The 25,231-nt window shown below is 36.5% G+C and overlaps 1 protein-coding gene across 3 annotated transcripts in view; it reads right to left on the bottom strand.

Annotated features, from left to right (window-relative positions):
- The window catches only part of TMEM117 (transmembrane protein 117), a 181,048-nt gene that overhangs the window by 57,523 nt on the left and 98,294 nt on the right, over positions 1–25,231 (bottom strand). For all 3 annotated transcript variants that reach the window (XM_068190043.1, XM_068190042.1, XM_068190044.1), the window contains exon 5: positions 9,294–9,391. In XM_068190043.1, coding sequence (XP_068046144.1) covers positions 9,294–9,391 — 98 coding nt within the window. The remainder of the gene's footprint in view (positions 1–9,293; positions 9,392–25,231) is intronic.

Below are 25,231 nucleotides of genomic sequence, written 5' to 3'. Positions count from 1 at the left end.
GCAGAAGATTAATATTGTCATTCAGAGTGTCCCCAGGGAGACTGATTTCATTTCCCACTGTTAAAAAATTCCATTTATATTGGTGGAACAGTTTCACTGTGTTAGTGTGTCCAGTTACACATGAAATCCACAGGTCTTAAAAACAGAGTTTCTAAGCTGACCTTCACTGGGCACAATCAGTTTCAGAATTGCTTCTTCAGATGGTTCTGAAAGCCAAACAACACTTAACATGGTAATGTGTAAATACTCAGTATTTACAGAAAACATAATACTGATTTTTCTTCATTAAGGAAGATTGGTGCCTGACAGTTTCAGAGGTCTACTATCATGGCATTACAGCATTGGTGGATAAGGAAAGAGCAACTGGCATCATCTACCAGGAATTGTGCATTTAACATTGTACTGCTTGCCAGCTTTCCTTCAAACTGGAGAGATGTGGATTTGATGGATGGACCACTGGGTGGATAAGGAATTGGTTGTATGGCACTCCAAGATTTGTGATCTGTCACGTGTGACAGGTTATGATCCCAGGGGTTGGAACTGGGGCAGGCACTGTGTCACAGCTGTGTTGGTGACATGGACAGCAGCATCAAGTGCACCTCAGCAAGGTTGCCAACACCAAACTGGGTGGTAGAATTGACATAGTGGAGGGAAGGGATGACACCCAGAGGGACCTTCACAGGATTGAGGGGTGGGTCTGTGCAAACCTCACGAAGTTCCACAAGGCCAAGTGCAAGGTCCTGCACCTGGGTCAGCTTAATCCCAAGCACAAGTACAGGCTGGGCAGAGAATGTATTGGATTAATTTCTCCCCTTGGCAGAGGAGCCCTGGGGAGAAAGACTTGCAGGTGTTGAAGGATAAGAATCTTAACGTGACCTGGCAATGGGCACTTGCAGCCCAGAAAGCCAAATGTGCCCTGAGCTTCACCAAAAGTGGCATGGGGAGCAGGGTGAGGGAGGGGATTCTGCCCCTCTACTCCACTCCTGTCACCCCATTTGAAATGCTGCATCTAACTCTGGGGCCCCCACAAGAAGGACATGGATGTGTTGGGGGGGAGTCCAAAGGAGGAACAAAAAGGTGATCAGAGGGTTAGAGCACCTCTCCTATGAAGACAGGCTGAGAGAGGTTGGTTTGTTCAAAACAGGGAAGAGAAGGCTCCGGGGAGACTTATTGCAGCCTTCCAGAACCTAAAGGGGACTTCAAGTGAGGTGGAGAGGGGCTTTTCACAAGGGCATATAGTGATAGGACAAGGAGGAATGGCTTTAAACTGAAAGAGGACAGGTTTAGATTACATAGAGGGAAGAAATTCTTTCCTGTAAGAGTGGTGAGGCACTGGAACAGGTGGTCCAGAGCAGTTATGGATGGCCCATCCCTGGAAGTGTTCAAAGCCAGTTTGAATGGGACTTTCAGAAACCTAGTGTAGTGAAAGGCGTTGGCAGAGGGGTTGGAAAGAGATGATCTTTAAATTCCCTTCCAACCTATGCCATTCTATGACTCTAGGAGAAAGATGAGTCAGAAGTTAAGCTAAGTACATCAGCAAATTCTAAGGCACAAATTTAAACATGCCATTAGGGAGAAATATAATTTTAAAAAATACTCCAGCATTCCAGGAAGGGAAATAATTTCATTACTTTAATCATCTCATTTATTTTAGAAAACTGTATTGATTTTTGGCATCCAGCCATAACAAAATCTATGAACTCTGGCTGTGAGCATGAGCAGCTGAAACATTTTCTGATCTTCATGGAACTTTGTAGGCTTTCAGAGCTCATATCTTGAACAAAACCACTGCCTGACCCTGCAGCTTCTGTATGTACCAGGTCTTTGGTGTGATGGATTCCTTACAGCTTTCCCAAAGAAATGAGTTTCAGTTGAACTGGCCATGTTTTGGGCTATGATTTTGCCAGGCTTCTGCACACTGCAGCAAGGATGCAAGACTGAATTTCTACATTGATAGCCTGAAATGCTTCCTTCTGTTGTAAGAATAACAGTCCACAATGTGCATGCTGATGTAATTGCAATACTTGGAATTTCTATCTTGGGGTGGCTATCTCAATTATCTGACTATATATAGTTATATTTTTATATTATATGTTTATTTACCTTTTAGCACTTTTTTCTGCCTATGTGTAATATGTATTACATGACAGTTACACTCATCCTGATTTTGGAGTGGACCTAGAATGAGGCCTAGGCTAGCTGTAAATGCTAAAGATAGAAAACAAATTTCTAATAACAAACAAAGGAAGAAAGGTAAAGAGCTCAAGCAGAAATTGGACAATGATATAACAACAACCACATCACTGATTCTGCTCTTCTGGAAAATCTTCCAGTGCCTGACTGAGGGAAGAGGTGTCTCCTGCTCAGCAAGAATTCTGCAGGAAGTGGAGAGAAGGTGCTAAAAAAGAACTTGTTCCAACTGTTGTTGAACCAAGAACTGCAACTGCCCATTCAGAGAAAAGAATTTCTTGTAATTTGCCAAGGAAAATTTTTATCAAAGAATTAGACCTTTTCAGGTTTCGGCATAGAATGTGATTTTGTGAAACTATTGTCATTTGGCAGTACTGTTATTACTGAAACATTGGAGACACTGCACTTTAAGAAGTTTTATTAAAGCTATACATTGGATGAAATATTTTTAGTAATTGTTCATGATATACCTCTTTCTCAGTAATAGAGATGGAATAAAATGTTCTTTTAGAAAGAGGTGAACATGAATTGCCATATCCATCCAATTATGAAGGCTATACTTAGGAATCTAGCAATTATGTAGGAATTAAAACAGGGTTTTTTTCTAGCAGGCTATCAACTACTGAAATGCAAGTATCTATCAGATATAACTCAAAAACAGGATGAGGAACTGAAAAGATATGGTATAAAATACATATGTACTACATTGGTTCAGAGAATTTAAATCCAAATTAAAGGTGAAATTTATGCCTACGGGCCCAGTCCAAAATCCCATTGTAGCTAATGGATGATGCTCTTCTCTCTTCAGTATAATTATCCTTCAGCCACATTGGTCTGTGAATATTGCTTTTTTAAACCCCAGGACATGAAATGTTTCCACATTAGCATTTACCAGGGACATGGTGTAAGTGCAGGGCTGTTAGAAGCCCCTTTCCTCCCCTTTGTTGCCCTCTCAAGTGTGTGGTTGAGTGTGTGGATGTAGATGAGCAAGTGTGGTCTACTTCACGTGAGAGGAAAGCTGCCACACTATACTCGCTCTCCTCTGCCTCCTTCTCTTATTCATGCCAATACAGATAAGAAGCAACATATATTTTTGTTTGATTTGTAGGAGTCCCCATTAGAAAAAAACAGGAAAGAACTTAATTTTCAATCCAAAGCGATCTCACAATTTTTGTTTGTTGCTTTGGTTTTAAAGTTTTTTTTTTTAATTTCAGAGTTCAGAGCTCCCTAAACTTATTTATATCCCTCTCAAATGCTTTGCCTTGAGAAGAAAAGTGAGATGAAGAGTGATTTGTCTCACTATTCTTCCTATCACGACTACGGTGTGGGAAAATGCATGACACAGCCTTTCCAAATAGAGACTGGCACGGGCAAGCCACAGATTTCTTTCTTGGTAGTTGAGACAGATGGGAGACTTCCACCTGCATGCCCTCCCATATGCATACCTTTTCTCTTCTCATATATAAATAATGTCATGCAAAGCATCCACCCCTCATGCAGTGCATTAGTAGTCTGTGCAGAACATGCTCCATGTGGCCACATGGGAGGCCTGTGGAGTGACTGCAGTCCCTAAGATGCTCCCAGGAAAGCCAGGGAAAGGTTGAGACAGACCACAATGTTAGATCAGCTAACGCAATGTCAGAAGCCACCCTCCCCACAGCTGACCTAGGGCCCCAGATCATCCTTACCCTTTTCTTTTTGCAAGCACTTGGGGCTATTGCTGTGCTGGAGGAAGGGAGGAAGGGAAGAAGGGAAGAAGGGAAGGAGAAGGGCAGACATGTTCTGCTAGGGACTGAGTGACACTTCCAGCTGACAGCAGTACCCACTGAAGAGAGCAGGTTGGGGGGAGAACCCTGAATTGCTGACACAATAGTTTCCATGCACCGAGGAGGGCTGGCATCTGAGAACAAGGTCCAAAAATGTATCTGAGGCTGCCAAGCCTCAACTATTCTGGTCAGTTTTGACCGCTTTTACTTTTCTGTACCAGAACTGTAAAAGCACTTTGTTATCCAAGTGGAAAAGTTTTCCTTGGGACATGAACCCAAGGAAGAATTCTTACAGGACCAAACATAGATCTGAAGAAAAACTTTCCTGCAAATATTTTTGATAATACAATATTTTCATATTTATTTGATGTTTTCAAATATTCAAAAGAATAATAAAAATAAAAATAGGCAGAAATCTTAAACTTCTCTCATTCACATGAAAATTCAGCACTCTGTATTATGATGAATTCTTTTCAACAATTTTCATGCTAACAAATTGCCATCTCACATCATAGCTTACCAACAATACCCAGAAATTATATACATGCTCTCAAAAATATTTTAGTCATTTCTCGAAAAATTACAGTCTTACGTCTTGATGGCCAGACTAAATGTAACAATCACTATTCACAGACAGTTTTATCCTGACAGAATATATTTAACAATGCCAGACAAGATTAGTAGTCAGATCACTCAATATAAATCTATGGAGGACCTGAGTGAATTTTTTGTATTGAGACAAAAAGGAAATCATAGGAAACTTATGTATTGTCTTGCTTATCCAAATTGATATTATTCACTTGGGTTACAGTAAAAGATTTACTGTGAGCAATAATATTGGAAAATATTTGTATGTTCTTTTATACTATTTATGCTATTTACCAGGAAATCTGCCTTACCTTTTGGATGATTCCAGGTTTCTGTTCAGTAATCAGTAATTTATCCCAAGATAAATTACTTAAATATGAAAGAATTAATAGATAAACTCAAAAACCTCCAAACCAGGGAGAGAATATTGTATGTGTATCTAAATGCACATATAGTATAGATACAATTATTTCATTGTTTAATGCAGTTTTATTTGTGGGAATGTATCCCAAAAACTTTTACTCAAATTTAATGAAAGGTTTATTTTGTTTCAGTTAGTACACAACTGAAATTGACCAAGCTATGATGTGTAGTTCATTTTTCTCAATGCAGCTTATAGAGAGAAGAATAAATGTTTTTAGAAGCTGTCTTTTGAACACTCATATATGTGAAAAGAACATATTTTTCCAGTATAAACTTATAATCTTGGTTACAAAAACACAGAATATGGAAATATAATTCATCATAGTAAATGTTCAAATAGGTGCATAATAGAAAATCTCTTATAGAAACTGCTTTTATATCTTTGTAGGAGATGTGTCTATCTCATAAGGAAGCTTTCTCTACTTCCAGGGTACAAAATATTGTCCAGTTAAGAATACTAATACTATGCTCAGTTCTCCACAGGATGTGGCAGGTCAATGCAGAAGACACTATAAGGAGGATTCAGTGATTTCGGGCACAAAGTAGGCAGAGGTAGCCCCAGGCCTTGATGGCAGAGAGCTGTGTGTTAGCATGGGCAATGACTGTACAGCCTGAGCACATACTGGGGCACTGGTGTGGGCTGCCTCTAACAGCCTCACCTGCCTGTACTGCTGGGGAGAGCTCACTTCTGTGCAGATGTGTAGGGGACACCTTTAGTGTAGGTTGGACTTATTATATGTTTGGAGGAAAATAAAAAAATTATTTGCAAAACAATCAGTCTTAAATTCCACTTCTGCCTCTGCTTCATCTAATATAAAACATCAAAATTAAGTATTGTTCTATATTGTCTTATTTATTTATCTTACCACTAGCTATAGCTGTGGACTAGTCATCAGTCTTGTCCAAGATCTTTTTTTGACTTTATTCAACAAACTTCTTTTTGCTTCTTTCAAATGCCTGTCCTCTCGTATCATATATAATTTGTCTCTCCTGAATCAGCCAAGTTATCAACATATCAAAAAAAAAATTCATCCTGTTTCAAGTCATGCTTATAATTTTGCACTACTGATGGTGATGACAGAGCACTGGAGACAGTGGTCTGTAGAGAAACTCATCTGACTGCAGGTGGTGCAGATATTTAACTCCTTGTGTGTATCATTCTTTTGAGACCCACAAACATGTCTGCACATCTTAGTAATTCCATCAAGGTTCAAGATGCTTCATTGCTACCTAGAAGTCCTCATGACAACACACTTTCTTAAATCCATGAGAAAGTGTGTATGTGTTTCCATTGCATCACTAAGCAATATAACAGCGTTACAAAATGCTGCCTCAAAATGCTGGAATTAGCCATGAGCAGAGTTGGAAATTACCAAAATGGAGACCTTTTTTATGAAAAAAAAAAGAAAAAAGACAAGCTCTGATTTCAAAAAAAGTTGAAGGCACTTCAAAGAACTTCTTAGTGACGGACTACACAAAGACAAATAGCAACTGATCATTCTTGAGCTAGATGAGCTGTTTGTGGAAGAATTATATTGTGAAGAAATTCAGATGTCAGATTGGAGAGCTGAAAACATTTCCAAATGAGAAACAAAGCAGCCACAAATTAATTATCATAAATAAATTATAAAGGTGGTGCCTTCACCACGTTTGCAATCCATCCATCTTTGGTACATTTACAAAAGTTTTCTAATTTTGCAAAGTGAACATGAAAATAAAAATAATATTAGCAGAAAAAAAAAGTCTAGCTTGTATCTAAGGTTTTCATTTCATCAACCACCTTAGACTGTGTATCATATATCTATACTAAGAATAATAAATAAAAATAATAAAATAAAAATACAGTGCACAGCGTTGCAGAAGCTCTACTAAACAGGTGTGCTACTAGAAGATGCCCTGAATAAATGGATTTTGACCCACCAGTATCTGTGTAGGACACACTGTTGAGGATGCTTCATTTAAGACATTTCAGAAATGAGGCTATACACATCACATTGCTTAAGTAACAATAAAGTAAATACAAATACTCCATGTTACCATGCTTAACAATATCACTCCTTTATTTTTCCTACCTAGTGGAGAAAAAAAAAATCTACTTTTACTGATGTCTAATTTGCGCTATATAAATAATGCCTACAGAACATAGACTGTCATCCGAACTATTTTATTTCACTGCCTAAATCTAAAAATAAAAGCATTTATTTCACCCTTTAGGTTTTGAGCATACCCTTTAGTATGAGACTCCTGCATGAAGACCCTTTTTTTTTTTTACTTATCTCTATATTGAACTTTTGGTAGGATCTGTCAGTGTGAATATTATTAGAAATAAAATAAAGATTTTTTAACATTTCAGAGTGGAAGAAAATTGCTTGCAATAATATTTAAGTAATTTTAATACTGTTTTATTGGTCTCCCAATCTGGCATATAAATTTGAAAGCTATCATGTCACCTTGCTTTTAATCCTTTTTTCCCATTTTGCAGTCTTCTTGTGTAATTAAGTTTTTTCTTAAATCTGAACTAATCTCCTTTTCAGTCTTTCAGACAAAGCTATCTTTCAGACAAGTGTGAAAAATATCAATGGTGTTTTAGACTGAGCTTTTTGCTCAGATGACACTGCAATCATTGGTTGCCCGCTTGGCACCTGTCTGTGAATTTTTTTGATATATTTGTTTTACCTTTTTGCTCATCCCTGCATGCTGAGACAGAATCTTCCTCTGCACATCCTGCAATGATGACAATGAGCTGCTCAAATCCCCCCACCCCCACCCATAACTCAAGTATTCAGTCACATTATTTTTTTTACCTAATTTTCTAATAGCCCTCTTTCATGCATTTTTCAAATTATTAACTTAATCTTTAAATTCTGCCACATCACAAATATTCATGATGTATATAAATAATGAATACTACTTCAAACATTAAATAACCCAACTCCTTGGCCTTATCAATGTAGCAAAAAATTATTATTTTATTCATAACTTTCACTGCACATTGCTGAGCTGATTTGGAAATGTTAGCACACTTAGTCTTACTAGTTTTCTTAATTGCATTCAGTAAAGAACTTTGTCAAAACCCTTGGGAAGGTCCAAATAAACTATATCAAGCATTTCTCCCTCATCCATTACTTTGATGACATGTGCATAGAGTTCTGACAGATCAGAGAAGGTTTTCTTTCAGCAAAGATTCCCTGGCTTCCTTTAGCAGAAATTAATTTAAAGTGTTGCTCAAAATTCCATTATTGCTATATAATGATGTATAATATATAATCATATAATATATTCAATCAATTTAGCTAAAACTAAAGTCAGACTTACAGGCCAGTAGGATATTACTAGTTTGCTGGAAAAAAAGGCAGAAAAAGCAAAAAAAAATCCAAACTTTAATATTCAAATTTTCAATAGGCAATTAAGTGCTAATAAAACTTGCATCAGCTCAACCTCTTCAGTTCCTTATAAGCTTTGTGTGTAGCCAATCAGCCATCTGATTCCGCTTTCCTTTCAAATTTCTCTTACTATTTCCTTTATTGCCTCAACTTAATATAATAGCTTGTTTTTACTCCTTTAAAGAGCAAGATACTTAATTGCATTTTCTGTAGGAGACTTCATACAAATAAATCTTGCAACTACTCTGTAAGAGTTCTTTTGAAATCTGTTCTTTTAAAAACAGCAGGTCTGATGACATTTTCATGAGTTTTTCTGATTCTGATATAATTGAAAAAATCTTTGCTATTTCTTATATCTTCAGCCATTGCTTCTTAGAATATATATTCTCCATCTTGTATTTTTCCTGTCATAATTTGTCTTCTGTTTCAATAGCTACATTTGTCTGGAATTTATCTGAAAGAGGCTACATTTGAGGTGAAATAAACTCTCAACCCTCACAGCTTTTTGCATTGCGTTTTAATATTTTTCTTAATCATCTGAGACTGATGTGAGGTTTTGAATCCTATTTATGTAGTAATTCAAAGAATTTGTATAATTAATTTCATGGCCACAAAAGGAAATTCAGATATCTACTTTATTACAAGGAATTACAGTAGGACACCCAAATATTATCAAATATAGCAAAAATTTCACAACTCCATTATAAAGTGTCAAAATGAATAAAATAAACTTTATAAATCAATTTTAAAATTACATTTCTACATCAACTATTTTGATTAGGAATTCCTCACTCAAGTGCTGTTTTTGCAATTTTTACTTAGACCAGATTTACCCCTTTTTTCCAGCCATATCTCTTTCTGCCCCAGATGGTCAGAGAAGATATGTTTTTCAACATTCTATAAAAGATTTGTTTACAGTTATTTGATTTTACTATTTTCCTACCAGAATAAAATGATCCTAATGTTTCCTTTCTTCCAGAAAGCTCTGGCAGACTTTCCCCAGTCTGGGTAGGGTTTATCCTGAAGCATCATATCTGTGACCTATAGGGAAAGAATAGTAGACAGTTACACTGGTGCTCCATAAGGCAGTACTAGCAAGGACTTTAGGAACATTTTTATTTATGTGTGTCTCAGCTGCATCAGTTCTGATAATGATAACAGGTAGTAGACTAATAGTGTGTCCAGTGTTATTTGCAATCAAGATAATGAATATTGGGCTACATGTTCTGCCTCTAGAAGTGCATGCAACTCTTTGAGAAACAATGAAACCTGTAGAGATCCAAAGATAGGAAGATAAGAGGAACCAATCTAAGAGTTACAGCAACCTACAGGACATGAGTTACATTTCCCTGTGGCTGTGAAGCTTTCTGGCACAATCTGGGAAGGGAGAACCACTTCCCCGAGAGCAGCATCAGCAGAATTTCCACTCTTGAAATGACAACTGCAGTTAGGGAGTGGAAGCCTGTGAATTAAGCACCATATAACATTTATAATGTCCTCTCAGTTCCTACTATCAGTATAAAAACCACACTTGGGACTGGCAACAGAAAAGAGCCCTTAAAGCTTCCAAAATTTTTTAAAAGTATGAAATATTTATTCTCATTTTCATAATTCCTGTCTAAAGAGACCATCTGTTTCTCTGTCCAGAGACTCCTACATATGCAGTACTTCTGGGTGGCACATGAAAGTATTAAAAATGACTTTCAGCTCATTGAGGGAGGTGAATACCCCTCAGGCACCTGCTTCTTTGGGAAGCTGTGTTTTCATATCCATTTACTTCAAATTAATTGTACTAAAAAGCACCAGAAGTTACATCACAATAACTCATAAATTCTGTTGTGCACAAGATACAGAGTGAAAAATGTATCCATTTGTAAAGATTTAAGAAATAATTGATCAGATAAAGGAAATGGGGGTGACCACCTGCTTCAAAATGCAGATAAGTAAACCACTGTTAAGTTCTACCTCACTGTTATCAGTAGAGTGGGAAATTACTATGTGTTTTGATCAAAATGAAAATAAATCTTAACGTTCCAGGAGGAAATAACTTCAAACTGATGAAAAAATTTCACAGATGCTTTAAAATCCAGTTTATCATCCAGAGTGTAAGCTATCACATTCGAACAATGGCATTAAGAGTGTTTATCAAAAAGAACATGTGGCCAATGAGTAAATTAAAAATGGATTCAACTGCTAAATTTTGGCTCCAAGTCCATTTGGGGTTAAAAGTGTATTAGCCTGGGCTGGGTCCAAAGGATAATGACTATTTTAAATAAATAGAAATGCACATTCTAGAATTTTATTATTCCATTAAACCTAGCCTTAACAAAGAACATATAATATCCAAAAATACCACCTTCAATAACTGTTTGATGTGGGTAAATCTTTTCTCTGATCAGCGAATTATAATACTTTTTTATAAGATCCAAATTATCTAAATAAATGTTTCAATAAATATTTTATGCTGAACAAGACTTCTGCAAAGATTTAATTCACTATTTTAGTAACACGTTTATTTCCTCCTAGGAAAATTCTACATAGTAATGAATATTTGCAAAGAAGAACAGCTATTTCAAGAGGCTTAATTCAAGTTTCAAAATAGTTTTTCCAGATGCTTTCTGAGAAAGTATTATATTTGGGAGAAGGATGCAATTTGCAGCTCTATGACCAATTACCAGAGGAGCATGTTTCATATGAATGACATTCGAGACAGAGATATTTTCTGAGGAAAATAGCAAGATGAGGCAGGAAATGTTCTTTCTGATATCAAATAGCTGGTCTTTCATCTCCCAACTTTGGCATTTATTTAAAGTCATATCACGAGATCAATGTCAGGTCAGTTGCAGCTAAATTGACTGAAGTAGAGACAGTCATTAAAGGGATGCATTCCATAAAGTGAAATCTAATTACCTTTTGCATTAGAGAAATCAAATTAATTTTCTGATTTGGTCAAGGACAGTCACTGTAGAATACAGCTCACAGGAGAAAAGCACTTAACACTGTCATACAGCAGACAAGTTTTAGATATATATCAAATACCCATTGTTTTTAGAAAAAGAAAAAATATAAATTTGAATTTAATTTGCAGAAATTCATGTAAAGAAATGTGTATGTTTTTCTACCTCTCTTTGTATTTCACAATGTAATTCCTGCACAGCATACATTTATTTCTGCTTTACTGGACTATGTTTAAAAACATTGCTGATACATGGGAATAGAAAAACATTGGACACTTCAGTAAATGTCTGCATCTTGCATAATCAAAATAAAATAGGGAAAGCCACTTGCTATGTAATTAAGTAATGTATTTTTTCTTGAACTAGGAGATGCAATATACTTTAATCAATAATTACACTGCTTCAGTTCAAAAAGGAATGGCCCCAACATACAGACAGTGTATACATTTTCATTTTATTTAGAGTCTCATGAGAGAAACAGTTACACTATATTAAATTGTAAAAGCAAAGCTGTATCACACACACTGCCCGACTTTATAAGTTACACAAATACCACAAAAAGCTCCATTCCCATTAATAATTACTATGTTTTATATATATTATGGCATCTTAATTTTCATTTTGCCCTATAAAATATGACTTTATCAACTATTCATATTTCTCACCTTTCTATTAATTATGAGGCTAACTCATAATGGTTTAAATATATATATTGCTGTCATTAATAGCCAAATGTTATGATTCCCATTTCTCTTTTACAGAAAAATGAAATTGTTCCTTTTGATATGATCCTTTTAATGTTTGATACAATCATCAAACCACAGAAAGGCTTGGGTTGGAAGGGACCTTACAGATCCTCCAGTTCCGACCCCACCCTGCCATGGGCAGGGACACCTTGTTCAGAGCCCCATCCAACCTAGCCTACAATAGATACTACTATACAATATATAATGCAATAATTTGAACAATTATATTGTATCACACAGAAGAAAGAATCTGAGATTCAAAGTCATTCAGAGCAAGTAAGTTACTCAGACAAGAAGTGCAAAAAGCAAAATCATAAAAAACTTCAAAAAAAAACCCCAACAAAAGAGTAAGATACCTAAGATACCTGAGATGTACCAAGTGGAGCAGTAAGACACCTTAAGGATCATTTATTCCTTCCATGCAGTTACTCTTTGAGCCTATTGTTCAGGATACTCTGCACATACTCTACATCTTCCTGCAGACACTCATGTCAAATGATGCCGTGTTGCACCTCACAGGGTCCTTCCCAGCAGAGACAACCTCTGCACTGGGAGTGTCAGCTAAGACAAAGTATCTCTTCTAAGTTAACAGCAAGTGAAATTTCCTTTAAATTAAAAGAAAAAAGAAAAGAAAAACAAAAAAGAAGAAAATGGCCTCATACTTTGGTCATACCTAGAAAGTATCATCCAAATACTCCACTACCAGGAACTATGCTATCATCTTCCGAGCACAAAGAGATAACCCACAGAAAACTGATGTGGCACAGGCTGCTGGCCAAGCTGTTTTCATCTGAAAAATTGCATTTTAGAAATGTAGAAATATAAAACTACATCAGTTGGTTTGATAGTAGCACTTCATATAAGCAGCTGCAGAAACTGCTTCTTATTAGAGAAATGGGCTCTGGGCTTTAGGACACAATATATTCTATGCTGCAATATTAATGAAGTGGAGACAAGCCCTTAACAGAGCAATTTCATTGTTTTATTCATACTTGGATAAATCATCAAAACAGAGTAAGAGCGGCCCTCCAGAATTCAACAGTAGGTAGAAGAATCTAAGATCCACAAGAAAAGCCTGAAAACACAAACCAAATGGTGAAATATGAATTTTTTTGTATTATTTTGATAATGCAATGAGTAGCAAAAAGTCTAATGGACAGTAGGACTCCAACATAAAATATCAGTAAAGAAGCTGTTTGTGTGCAACTGCTCAGCCGTAAGGACATGACATCATGGTGTTATTGTTGGAAAACAAAGTACCCTGGATAACTGCATTTGCCAAAATATACCTATCTACCACTGTCAAATACATGATTCAAGTATGAGAAGTTTTATTTTTTTTCAATTTTTAGAATTTTACCATTTTAAATAATTTAAATAATAAACCTATTTGTAAGTAGCACTATATTAATTTCACTTGACACTCAGCCTTTAAATAGTGCACAACTTATACATCTCCACTCATCCCAAACTCAAAACAAGAAACATTATTGTCAGTCCTGCAACTGGGGCATTTCATTGATAAGAGTGAATACCATAAATTCTAAAATCTTTTAGAAAGTGTAAGGATGCCATAGTGACAGGACAGGCCAAAGTTCAGTTTCCCATAGCAAGACTATGAATATTGGATTCCTCATCAAAAGAATACATCAATAGTTTTGCAAAGACTGAACATTGCCTGTGTGTTTCTGAAAAGTATGTGAGTTTTTTTTTTTTTCCTAGAAAAAACAGGGGCTAAATCAGGTTAAAGTAATTATGTTTTCTGAAGCCAGAGTGTGAAGTCAATGAGAGCTAATGCATACTGCTGAGGGGATACACTTCCCTTGCATTGCTGTTAGGTGCTTTTAGGTAAGAGCTATATATAGGTGTCCCACTAACTGCACATCAATTCTTTATCATTTCTCAATCTTTAAGTACTGTACTACATCACAGTGATCATATACCAAACTATATACCATCTAGCCATCACTTTTCTTTGCGATATGTAAAAACTGTGGAGCTGTTCATTTGATGTATAAAAGTAACCTATAGGGAAAATGTTTTTATGCTTTTTTCATCTGGATTTCTGGGAGAAAATTGTCTTCTGTGGGTGGTGACCAATCTGATACTCCTGTATGATGGCATGACAGGATGGGTCAATGAGGGGAGGATAGTTGATGTTGTCTGTCTCAATTCCAGAAAGGCTTTTGACTCTGTTTCCCATAATAACATCATGGATAAGCTCAGAAATTGTGGGTCAGATGAATGGACAGTGAGGTGGATCAAGAACTGGCTGAATGGCAGAACTTAGAGGGTTGTGGTCAACCAAGTAGGATGCAGTTGGAAGCCTGTAGTCACTGGTGTTCCCCAGGGATCAATACTGGGACCAGTCTTTTTTATCAGCAATGTGGACAAAGGGATAGAATGTACTCTCAGCAAGTTTGCAGATTATATAAAACTGTGGGGGGTGGTTGATATACATGAAGGCTCTGCTGCCATTTAGTGGGACCTTAGTAGGCTGGAGATTTGGGCAGAAAGAAACCTAAGGAGGTTCAGAGAAGGCAAATCAGGATCCTGTACCTGAGGAGGAATAACTCCTGCCAGCACAGGCTGGGGCTGACCTCCTGGAAGCGCCTCTGTGGAAAAGGACTTGGGAAACCTGAAGGGTGCGAGCTGACTATGAGCCAGCAGTGTCCTTGTGGCCAGGAGGGCCAATGATACCCTGGAGTGCATTGGGAAGAGGGTGGCCAGCAGGTTGAGGGAGGTGATCTTGCCCTTCCACTTGGCCCTAGTGAGGCCACATCTGGAGTGCTGTTTCCAGTTCTGGGCTCCACAGTTCATGAAGGCAAAGACCTAATGGAGAGGGTCCAGGGGAAGCCACAGTGATGATGAGGGGTCTGGAGCAGCTCATCTTATGAGGAGACACTGTGGGAGCAGGGCCTGTTTGGTCTGGAGAAGTCTAAGAGGGGATCTCATTAATACATATAAATATCTCAAAGGTGGATGCCAAGTGGGTGGTGCCAGACTATTTTCATTGGTGCCCAGTGACAGGACAAGGAGCAATGGCATTAAACTGAGAAAAAATAAGCTCTACCTCAACATGAGGAAGAACTTCTTTACACAGAGGGTTGCAGAGAACTGGAACAGGCCCAGAGAGGTTGTGGATTCTCCCTCTCTGGAGACATTCCAAACCCACCTGGACACATTCCTGTGTCACCTGCTCTAGGTGACTCTGTTTTGGCAAAGGCTTGGACTAGATGGTCTCCAGAAGTCCCTTCCAACCATTACAATTCTGTAATTCTGTGATCATATCTCAACTGTTACGCAGCTTACACATGATAATATGCAATGCCTCTTTTAATTCTGAAATTGTGTTGGCAGTTGAGCAGAAGTGTCAAGAACTTTGTTACACATATTTCTGAAATAACTGTTAATTTATTTCAATTCCCTCTGCTACATTTTGGAATAAACAAAATGTGTGTTTGAAAACAAATTCAACAAATATTTGTAATTAGGCTTACGGATCTATAAGGGGAGGGGATATTTTTCAAGATAAATATTATTAGTCAGCTGTAAATACACTACTAGATTTTAAAGTTTTGTCTGCTTCCTTTATTTTGGAACATTCCTAATTTAGTTGATTTCTACCCTAGAAAATGAAGTTCCTTTTAGGTTACTTCTCCTTCAATTTAATTGCAATGAATTCTTTTCATATTTGCATTTTCAAATCAACAATAATCACAGAGACAAAATGGTCCCTTCAATATACTTCTTGTTTCCTCATTTTAATCAGAGCCAGAACATCGTTCTTGTCTTACGAACACATACTGATCTAACAATAAGTAAACTCTGAAAAACAAATTAAATTGCTGTCACAATTCAGTAACCAATATGAGTGATAAAGAATATTATGGTTCACTTTTGTGGCTCTCACAGTGGTCCCAGTACAATTTTGTGTATTTACTTAATTCCCACCCTGCTCTAAGTATTGTTCTTATGAGCTCTTATTCTCCCAGTCCACAATATTTGGACATGTGTACTGTCTTACACCCAAATATCCACCAAAACCAGTCAAAGAACTTCTTCTGTATAAACATGGAGGAGGCTTATGTTAATTACTGATATCTTTACTGATCCATGCAAATTCATTTCTCCACCCACTGAGGAAGCAACAAACCTCTTTTTTAACTGGAATGTCTTGATTTGGTTCCGAATATTGTCATAACGGTTTCTATGCAATCCATGCTGGGATAACAACTCAATAAGATGCCAAGAACAACTGAAAATATATATACTTTAGGTTCAACTTTAGAAAAGTCACTTCTGCCAGCATTTCCTTTCAACTTCCAAATTCATTTAGGACAGAATGATCCACAATGCATACATCTAGCCCACAATGAATTTCTGGTAAAAAACTTTAGATATCAAAAGGTGAGTTAGGGAGACATCTGGTCTGTAATTATTTTAAGTCTATTAAACTTATTCTGAAAATTATACTTTGTATTTCAATACCAGGAGAAATGATTTCTAAATAATTCTTGCTTTTCTTAAAAGCCAAATCTAAAATTTAAAAAAAAAATAAAATTTTAAAAAAATCTTTTAACTGGAAATTCCTTGACAGTCCATAAATATAAGTAACTGTTTAGGATCAATTTTACAATTGAAGCAGAGCTTCTGCAGAAAATCTCTAAGCTGTGCCATTTCATTTCCTAACATACTTTACGTCCCTACTGTGCACACTATATACGTGCAACAAAATGTCCTGGCTGCCACGTGGCAAGCTCTTGCTGTTTATATAATCATTGACAGCACATTTCAGAAGACTTTTTTCCTTGCTTTACAACTTCTTTATTAGCATTACAAATGCAGAAGCAGAGGTCTGGGTAATGTCACATATTACAGACAAAGTGCAAGACATAAAGCTACATCATGACTTTCATTTAAGGCATTCAGCTCAGTTCCATTTTAGGTTGTCACGGCAGGAAAGTTTGCTTTCCTCATTTAGAGAGCTTGGTGGTTCAGGTGAAAGGCCGGAGACAGAAGTCATGCCATGTTTGGTGCACATGGCACATGCATCTAAATCAATGTATATTCTTCTTATAGTCAGTGAAAAGAAAAAGCATTTCTGGGGTGAATTTCACTTCAAAATAGGTTCTGTCGTAAAGATGTACGTATTTTTCCTCACTCTAAACCAGAACCTGCTCAGATGATCACACTGCTGGCACTGGAAGTCTGATAACATAAATCCCAACATGTTTTCCTACATTTTTTAGTGTTTCTCATTAAAGTGTCATTAACCTAATTAATGACATATGTGATAGCTCATAGGCAATGAGGTTTCGTCATAGGAAAGGGCTGTATTCACACATCCTATGCCTAAAAAGTAGGTTTTTGTCCTCAGTAGGCTGTTTCAGACAAAGATACTTAGAGAATCCTTAGAGTCCCTTTGGCAGGTACTGGAGGGGAGCAAGCAAAGGATTTTAGAGAATGGAGAAGTCATATCAGAAAAGGGTAACCCAACCTAGGGAGCAGAGCCAGCAAATGCAAATATCAGAGACGGAGGTACTTTCCTATGTTTCCACAGGATGTGTTTCTGTATTTTTGAGACTAAAACTGCAAAGTTCTCTAGGGAATGATGCCAAGGGCACTTTGGTTTTCTTCTGTGCAGTAGACTATTGCTTAAAGCAGTCAAATCAGTGTGCCTATTTTTAGTCATGGACCTAACAGTGCTTATATCTTAACCAATGTTATAGGCATTATCCATGGACTTTAATTCTAAAGACACACCTAGGCAAAGTAGCAGCCTTCAAGTCTCCCCATCTTCTGTAGCTGCAGAATCAGACTCTTCACAACTTATCCTTTCTTTAATCTTATGAATTACACTGTACAGCTATCTACAAACCAAAGCACAGAAGAAAGAATCGAGCCAGCCCCTGATTAGTATAGAGGTAGGCTATGGCAGAAGGTTCAAAATTAGTTCATGCTGAAAGGGAATTTTTATGCAAAATTCAAGTAGCAGTTTTTAAATTAGGGTTGAATCTATAACATTTTGGAATATTGGGGGAATGCAAGCATTTCTTTATTTACCTCAGCATTTACAGGTTCCCAGCTTTTAGCTGTACAATCACATCCCATAATTACATAGGTTTTGTTTTAGCATATATGAAAATATACACTGAATAGGGGCACACAATAATTAAGGTGTGGTTCATCCTCTGACACTGTCTTAACCTAAGCAAAATTTTTTATGTCTGAATTTACCTGTCACAGATAAGTTCAACTTCCTGGTCCCATAAAGGACATAGAACTCCGGAAGGTCACTGTCTGCAGCAATGAAAAACTGGGAACAAATTCTGGTTTGATTTGTTGCAATACAACACAGATGCTGAGCTTTTCTGGATAGATTGCCAGCCGTTCTGGGTATACTGACAAGGAGTAGTTATGTCTCTAAAGATAATTCTTCTGGACTTTGCAAACAGGAACTCTTCCAGAGTAACTGCCGTAGAACAGAATACCAGCTTAGGCAGGGAATAAATATCAGTTCCCAAGACATGAAGGAGTACCATGCCAGACAGGTTCACAAGACAAAGGTTTCTACTGATCAAATTTAATTTCAGGCCTGTCTTCTTTCAACATCTCCATCTAACAATTTTCTCAGTAACATTTGCATGTACCCATGTGCTCTAACAGATGCAGACAGCTTTATGCATGGGCCATTAGCTATTACTCTTGAGCAGTGCCATCATTTTTATTTGTAGCATGATGCCCTCAGACACTCAGAGCTGTAAACTGTCAATGCAACAATGTCTGTGTAGTCTATGTTTTGATGTGCCAGAAGGTCAGCATTTGCTGTTCTGACAATCATAGTTTTGAAGTTCTTGCTCTTCAGAATAAAGTGACAACACACATGTCACTTGGTTCCTTTCACAAGCCTTCTCCTTTCCCACAAATACTTTTAAATTATATTTGGTGAGTTAAGGGATAAAAGAAGAACAACAAATGTATAAATAACACTTGTCCAGCACTTAAGTACACAGTGTTAGTGTGATTTGGTGACATGTGAGGAAGCAAAAAGAGTAACCTTTGCAACAATACTTTGTGACCATAGCATATTTCCAGTTAATTACTTGGGAGGTTGCTATCAACTTCTACTTAGTGACTAATGAGGGAGTATCTTGTTATGAGTGATGAATATGAGATACAATAGGTGCTTCTGACACTTGATTTTTGGGAATTGACTTCAGTTTGCACAGTTTTTTCTAGATCAACAGTTAAATAGGATAAATATTAGTTACAAAAGCATATCTTTCAAAATTCTCTATTGGTGTCTACATAATGCAGAACCTAGTAAAAATGAATGAATCTGTTTGAATGAAGAATGTGATTTCAAGCTCTGATGTTTATTCTCTGCCTTCCACCTCTCTGCACCCAGGCACATAACCACAGGAGAACCATCTGAACACTGGGATGCCCTGGGCAATGGGCAGGAGGCACACAGGCCACTCTGCTGAGACACTCGCCTGTCTCCTCTTGCCAGAACAGGGCACCTAATTAAATGAAAATCCATCTCCATGCTGCTGGCACCGTGCTGCTTTTCCAGTTGATGCAAGGCTGTGATGTACTGACAGCTCAGAGTGGTTTCAATCCATTTCATTCCTTGAGTAAGTAAAGGGGAACTTGAAACTTCCTTTACATGGCCTTTTCTGTTCTGCACTCAAGGCAAACACAGCTACTACATGACAATATTTTTGGTCTAAATAGAGAATGGGAGAAATTCTTCACAAAACAAGTTTCTCATGAAAACTCTTACTGGAAAATAAACTGAAAAAATTCATGAAACACTTCTGAAAAACCTTTCATTGGCTCTTTCCCATATTTTCTTTATCATACTGAAAAGGATTATACAACTAGAATAATATTTATGTGCAACTGCTGGTCCTTTGACAGATTTATGGGCTGCATCATTAATTGTTTTTAATTACCTTTATATACTGAAGCTACAATCACACTGAGAACATAATCCATCAACAAGTTATAAGTCCTTCTATTTGTCCCTATTTCCTGTGCAATTCTGCACTTGAGGTGGAAACATGGCTACAGTTTTGTTCAATCCTCTTTAAATGGTAAAGAATTACTTTGGTCTTACTTCCAGAATAAAGAGTACTCATGGAAGGTATTCAGTGGAAGTTGATTAGTACCAGTTTCACTTCAACAGAAGAAAATATCCAGACTCTGTTGCAAAGTTATTTGCTATTCTGAATAATAAATATTTTGTTTTGAAAAGTCAGGCAATTGTTTTTCCTGTTGGATTATGTTCTTCAAGAAAACCTAGGCAATTAACAGTTCAGATTGTAATTAAAGTGTAAAATACTCAGCAAAAATTCGCAAGAGGATGTAGCATCTTATTAGAAAGCTGAGAAATAATGATTACTCTTAAACTGTATAGGCATTGTTTGAGGAATTCTCAGTGCTGAAAGGAGAACACAAAATGAATGCCCCTATTCCCTGAATAGGGAACTTTTGGGATTAGATATTAAAAAAATTGAAATCATAACTAAAGTTGTCTCTATTAAAAAATCATAATATTGAAGGCCTTGAGGATTTCAAGTGATACTACTATTCCCTTAAAATTGTGTGATTGGCTTAGCTCAGATATGCCAATTTAAGAAAGATATTACCATTAAGTTTCATTTTATTTTCATTCAGGTTTTAAGGTTCATGTTTTCGTAGACTCTCCACCAAATTTGATGCCTTCAAATAAAGCAGATGATAAGACACTCATATCACACAAAACTCCACTTTGGCTTTCAGATAAAATTGCTGCTACTTCATAGTCAAGAAAAAATATTACACATTTTAACAGCTCCAAATATTGATATTTTTTTGTACAGTAAGCACCAAAGGAGAAGCTGGTTATTAAACATTAATGGATACAACTGAAAATGTTTCACACTGATCCTTGTTTGGGAAGAATATTGAAGACACACAGGGGATAAGGGTTTGTGAAAAATTCGTAAGTACTTGTTGGGTTGATAGAGAGGATTTCAGAAAAGGAGGTGCAGCAAAAAGAGAGCTGAGAGAAACTGCAGTATCCCTAGGGAGAGAATTTTACACTCCCTTCTGCACTTGTGCTGAAATATGTTCCACAGCCAATTTGACAGTAAATAGATAAGAGGTTTTGCAGACTGGGAAGTCAATGATTGCTAGAAATGATTGGTAGTAACACTGCATTCTTACATGCCCTTGGCTATAGAAAATAGCAGTGTTTAACCAAAATGCTTAGTTACTGAGCATAGGCAGAACTTTGTGCCTTTGTTGGTTTTGTTCAATAAAAAGTGATAGAATACCAGGACCTCTGGGCAAAGAGAACATTCAAAGAGAATGGAAAGAAATTTGTTCCACTTTTAAGCACATTTGAGAATACAATCCTTAAAATACAGTTGTTTTTTAGCCCCTGGTACACTTTCATTTGAAATTTAATCTCTTATATAAACAAAGAATCAAGATTTTTTTTTTTTCAGGTTTTCTTTTTGGTTTCTTATGTATGACTACCCATCTGCAAACATCCATCCCATGGGGAAGCAGGACTGATATCACTTAGAAGAAAACACGCAACATTAGATCATGTCTGTATAGTTATTTGCCATTAGTTAGACATGTTTGGTTTGTTATCTACTGTCTACACACAAGACCATGGGAAATCAGCTAATGGTCACTCATTAAAACACTTTTGCCTTTTACATATTTATAAGAAACACTGTAGCAAAAACCAATACATTCTTTCAAAGAACAAAGAAGAAAAAACTCAAGGAAACCAACTTTACATGAAAGGGAAACTTAGTTTTCTTAAATGTTCAGATGTTGCAAATTAAAAAATGCTGCTTTATCAACATGGTGTAAAGCAGATTTTTTCATCAGATTCTCTTTTGAACAACAATTTGTGGTCAATTACTACTTCCCATGCAGACATTTCTCAAGGCTGAGTTATACTGTGTGCACAGCTGATATGGTACAATCTTTGCTCTACACCTGGTCTTGTTTGTCATTTTGGCTTACTTGATTAAATATTTTAATCAGTGTTTTGCTTAAGACCATGCCCCTTGTGTTGAAAATTGTCTGGCTGGTATTTAGTTGAAAACCAGTTGACTTCTGAACATCTTTCTTAGACTTTATCCATTTCTCATGCCATAATTTTTGAAGGGTTTATAATTAGCATCTTAAATTATTTCTTACAAAACAATAATGGATTTTCTCTAATACCTGCAAATTCTCTATTAATAATGACAGTAAGCAGCTTCCAATGAAGCTGCTAAGCTGTTTTAAATTTAGTATAATGCCATGGAGGATATATAACAAGACTGTCTTATTTTGCTTTGACCTTTTTGCCTCTAAAAACCAAAATACTGTGTTTAGTAAAATATTTATCCCTTATCTTCTGACTGTTTTGTTAAGTTACCCCTTTTATTCAGACAGATCAGGTGTTTTGATGATTTTCTTGGACAAAGTAGTTCTGATTTTTCTCCCAGAGTTTTCAGGAAATGAAATGCAGATTATATTTACATGCTTGAACTAGCTTTGATGTACAATCTGAAATCACCTTTATTCTATTCATGCTGTCTATGTTTATATATGTCTCCCTTGTGATATTAACAACCCAGGAGCATTATCATTTGGGCTTTTCTGAGTAGACCATTTGGCTGAGCTCCAGCTGTTTGCCTTTCTCTCTTAGCACAAGGAGGGAATCACCACAATTTGGGGAAGTGTGAATCTGCCCACCAGAGCCCACATCATATTTTCTTAATATCTTCTAGAAATTTTTGTTGAGAAATAAGAAATAAAAGCTCTCTAAGCATAAACAGAAGGACTTAAAAAAATTATAGCTTTTCCTTAAGACTGTAAAGAGAAGGCAAAGATTCAGTTAGATTATTAGTGTTCTCAAATAGTAACTACATATTCTTAAGCGATATGAGACAAAAAATTCACTTTAACTGGGAAAAGATAAAGATACTATCTTTACTGGATATCCACTACTGCAATAGTTGAAGTAAATTTATATCAACAGCTGATTTACTTCAAATTACATCATCTATCAAATATGTGTGTTCTGCTTTACTAAAGTTTCATCCTCCCTGCCTTGACTACATTAGGTCACCTTTGAACCAGTGCTTAGACTACAGATTTGATGACTGTGAATTCTCACTGTTAATCATAAGTCCTTGCTCAAAAAATATATATTTTATATTTTAAAATTACTCAGCCCAGGACTATGTAGCCCGTTTCTATGAGAGCACTGTGACATTTCCTGACAACACCACTCTAATTCCAGTTTGAAAGACAGTCTGTTGAAAACTAAGCTTGGGCTGGTGCACTTGCACTTTAGCCCAGGTGGACATTAACCTAGGAGGCATATTGCTGGTTTAACTACTACCTAGCCAAATTAATGTGGTACCACTTCAAGCATAAATGACAAATATAAGTGGTGATTCTCAGTGTATGTATAATGCATAAAGCTGAAATACACATTCCCTGATTTCTTTTGGCACATAAGCAGGAATCTCATGAAAATGTCCATGTCAGTTGGCTGAAAAATTGGAACAGAATTTTTAAGGCTTATTTATATAAGCATATAAAATTTATCTATATATGCTTGAAAACTAGTAATGACTGTAAACAGTTTTATTAAAATTGCAGCTCCTCTCTGTATATTGGCAAAACCATTTTATAACAGATGAATAATGAAATATGATTACAGTTCTAGATTAGCTAAAATTGATATGATCTTAGGTCTACTATGAAGCATTTTTCATGTAAAAATACAGTATATAGAGGCATTTTAGTTTGCAATAGGGCCTCCTGAATCCTATGCAAACCCAAAGTTTAATAAAGACCCTTATCAGCTTTGAAAATTTTTTCATTTTTTTGTTAGGAAAATGAAACAAGAAAATAGACAGTCAAAGATGACTGAAAGAGATTCTAGAAAGACAGTGAGATGGAAGCCAGAGAGTGAGAAGTGTGGAAAAGATAAAATACTAAAAATGAGAGTATGAGTTGAAATCAGCTTAGTAACTGACATAGTAATATCTAGTTGCAAAAGAATTGAGATCCAATTCTGAGCTCTTCAAACTTCCTTCAAAAGAAAGAAGGATTGACACTGACAGGTAGATTATCCCTAGATTAAATAAAACTTCAGCTTTAAACCAGGTACTAGAATATTTCATGGGACATCTCAGACTGACTATTAATTACTGAAGTGTTTGAAAGGGAATCTTAACAGCTGTTCAAATAAGACAAAATACCAACCCACAGGACAAGAACCAAGCCAAGGCAGACCAAAGACACAACTTCCAGGAGCAAAAAGTTCATGTCACCCAGTGTTACCATATGATTGAGAGACAGGAAGAAATAAGGTAATACCTGAAGTTATTAATTATAAAATACTCCTAATTGGAGTAGTCTGTAGATTTTTCACTTTCATGAGTAATTAAAATATCTTCAAAACACACAGAATCCACTGCTGTCATGTGAATCATTGAAGAAACAGAGAGGAGCAATGGATAATTGCTTAGAGATTTATAAGCTTTATTGTCTCATTGGATAAACATGTGAAGAGACTTGATATGAGTCTTCAAAAACCTTTGGTCCACTATGAAGCAATGCTAGAGCCCAGCAAGGAAAAGTCTAAACTGGCATCAATACAAGCCAGCGTGTCTTCTCAGTGGACTGCAATGCCATCTAGACACACTTAGCTTTGGTTCACAGGCAGCTGATCTAACGTGCTTTGGCCTGAGACGCAGGCAGATTAACTTTGATGAAGGACCACAAAGCATTGCTTTCATTTTTATGACCCAGGCCTGACATCTATGCATTGTGCACCCTTGTGCTTCTTATGCTGGGTCTGCAAATATGGATTTGCTACTTTTTTTTTTCCCCATGCCAAATTAAAAGTAATGAAGGTAAACTGATTCACCATGTGAATATTTCATTCCAGTTACTAGGCTAATAAGTTAAACTATGTTGTAATATTGTATTCAGCAGTCAGCAGTTAAATTAAGTTTAGCATGACTTGAGTTTTTCATGATGATGAATGATGTTCTATCAACTGTTGATTCATAGGAGCTTCTTCTGTACTCGTCTACAAACAGGTAGGTGATTTTCACTGTTGAATGAAAGTTCTCTGTGTCAGATACCTCTGGTGATGT

The sequence above is a fragment of the Anomalospiza imberbis genome, chromosome 5 (assembly GCF_031753505.1).
Source record: "Anomalospiza imberbis isolate Cuckoo-Finch-1a 21T00152 chromosome 5, ASM3175350v1, whole genome shotgun sequence".
Lineage (NCBI taxonomy): Eukaryota > Metazoa > Chordata > Aves > Passeriformes > Viduidae > Anomalospiza > Anomalospiza imberbis.
Note: the sequence above shows the minus strand (reverse complement) of the source record. Positions and strands in the feature narration are given on the sequence as shown.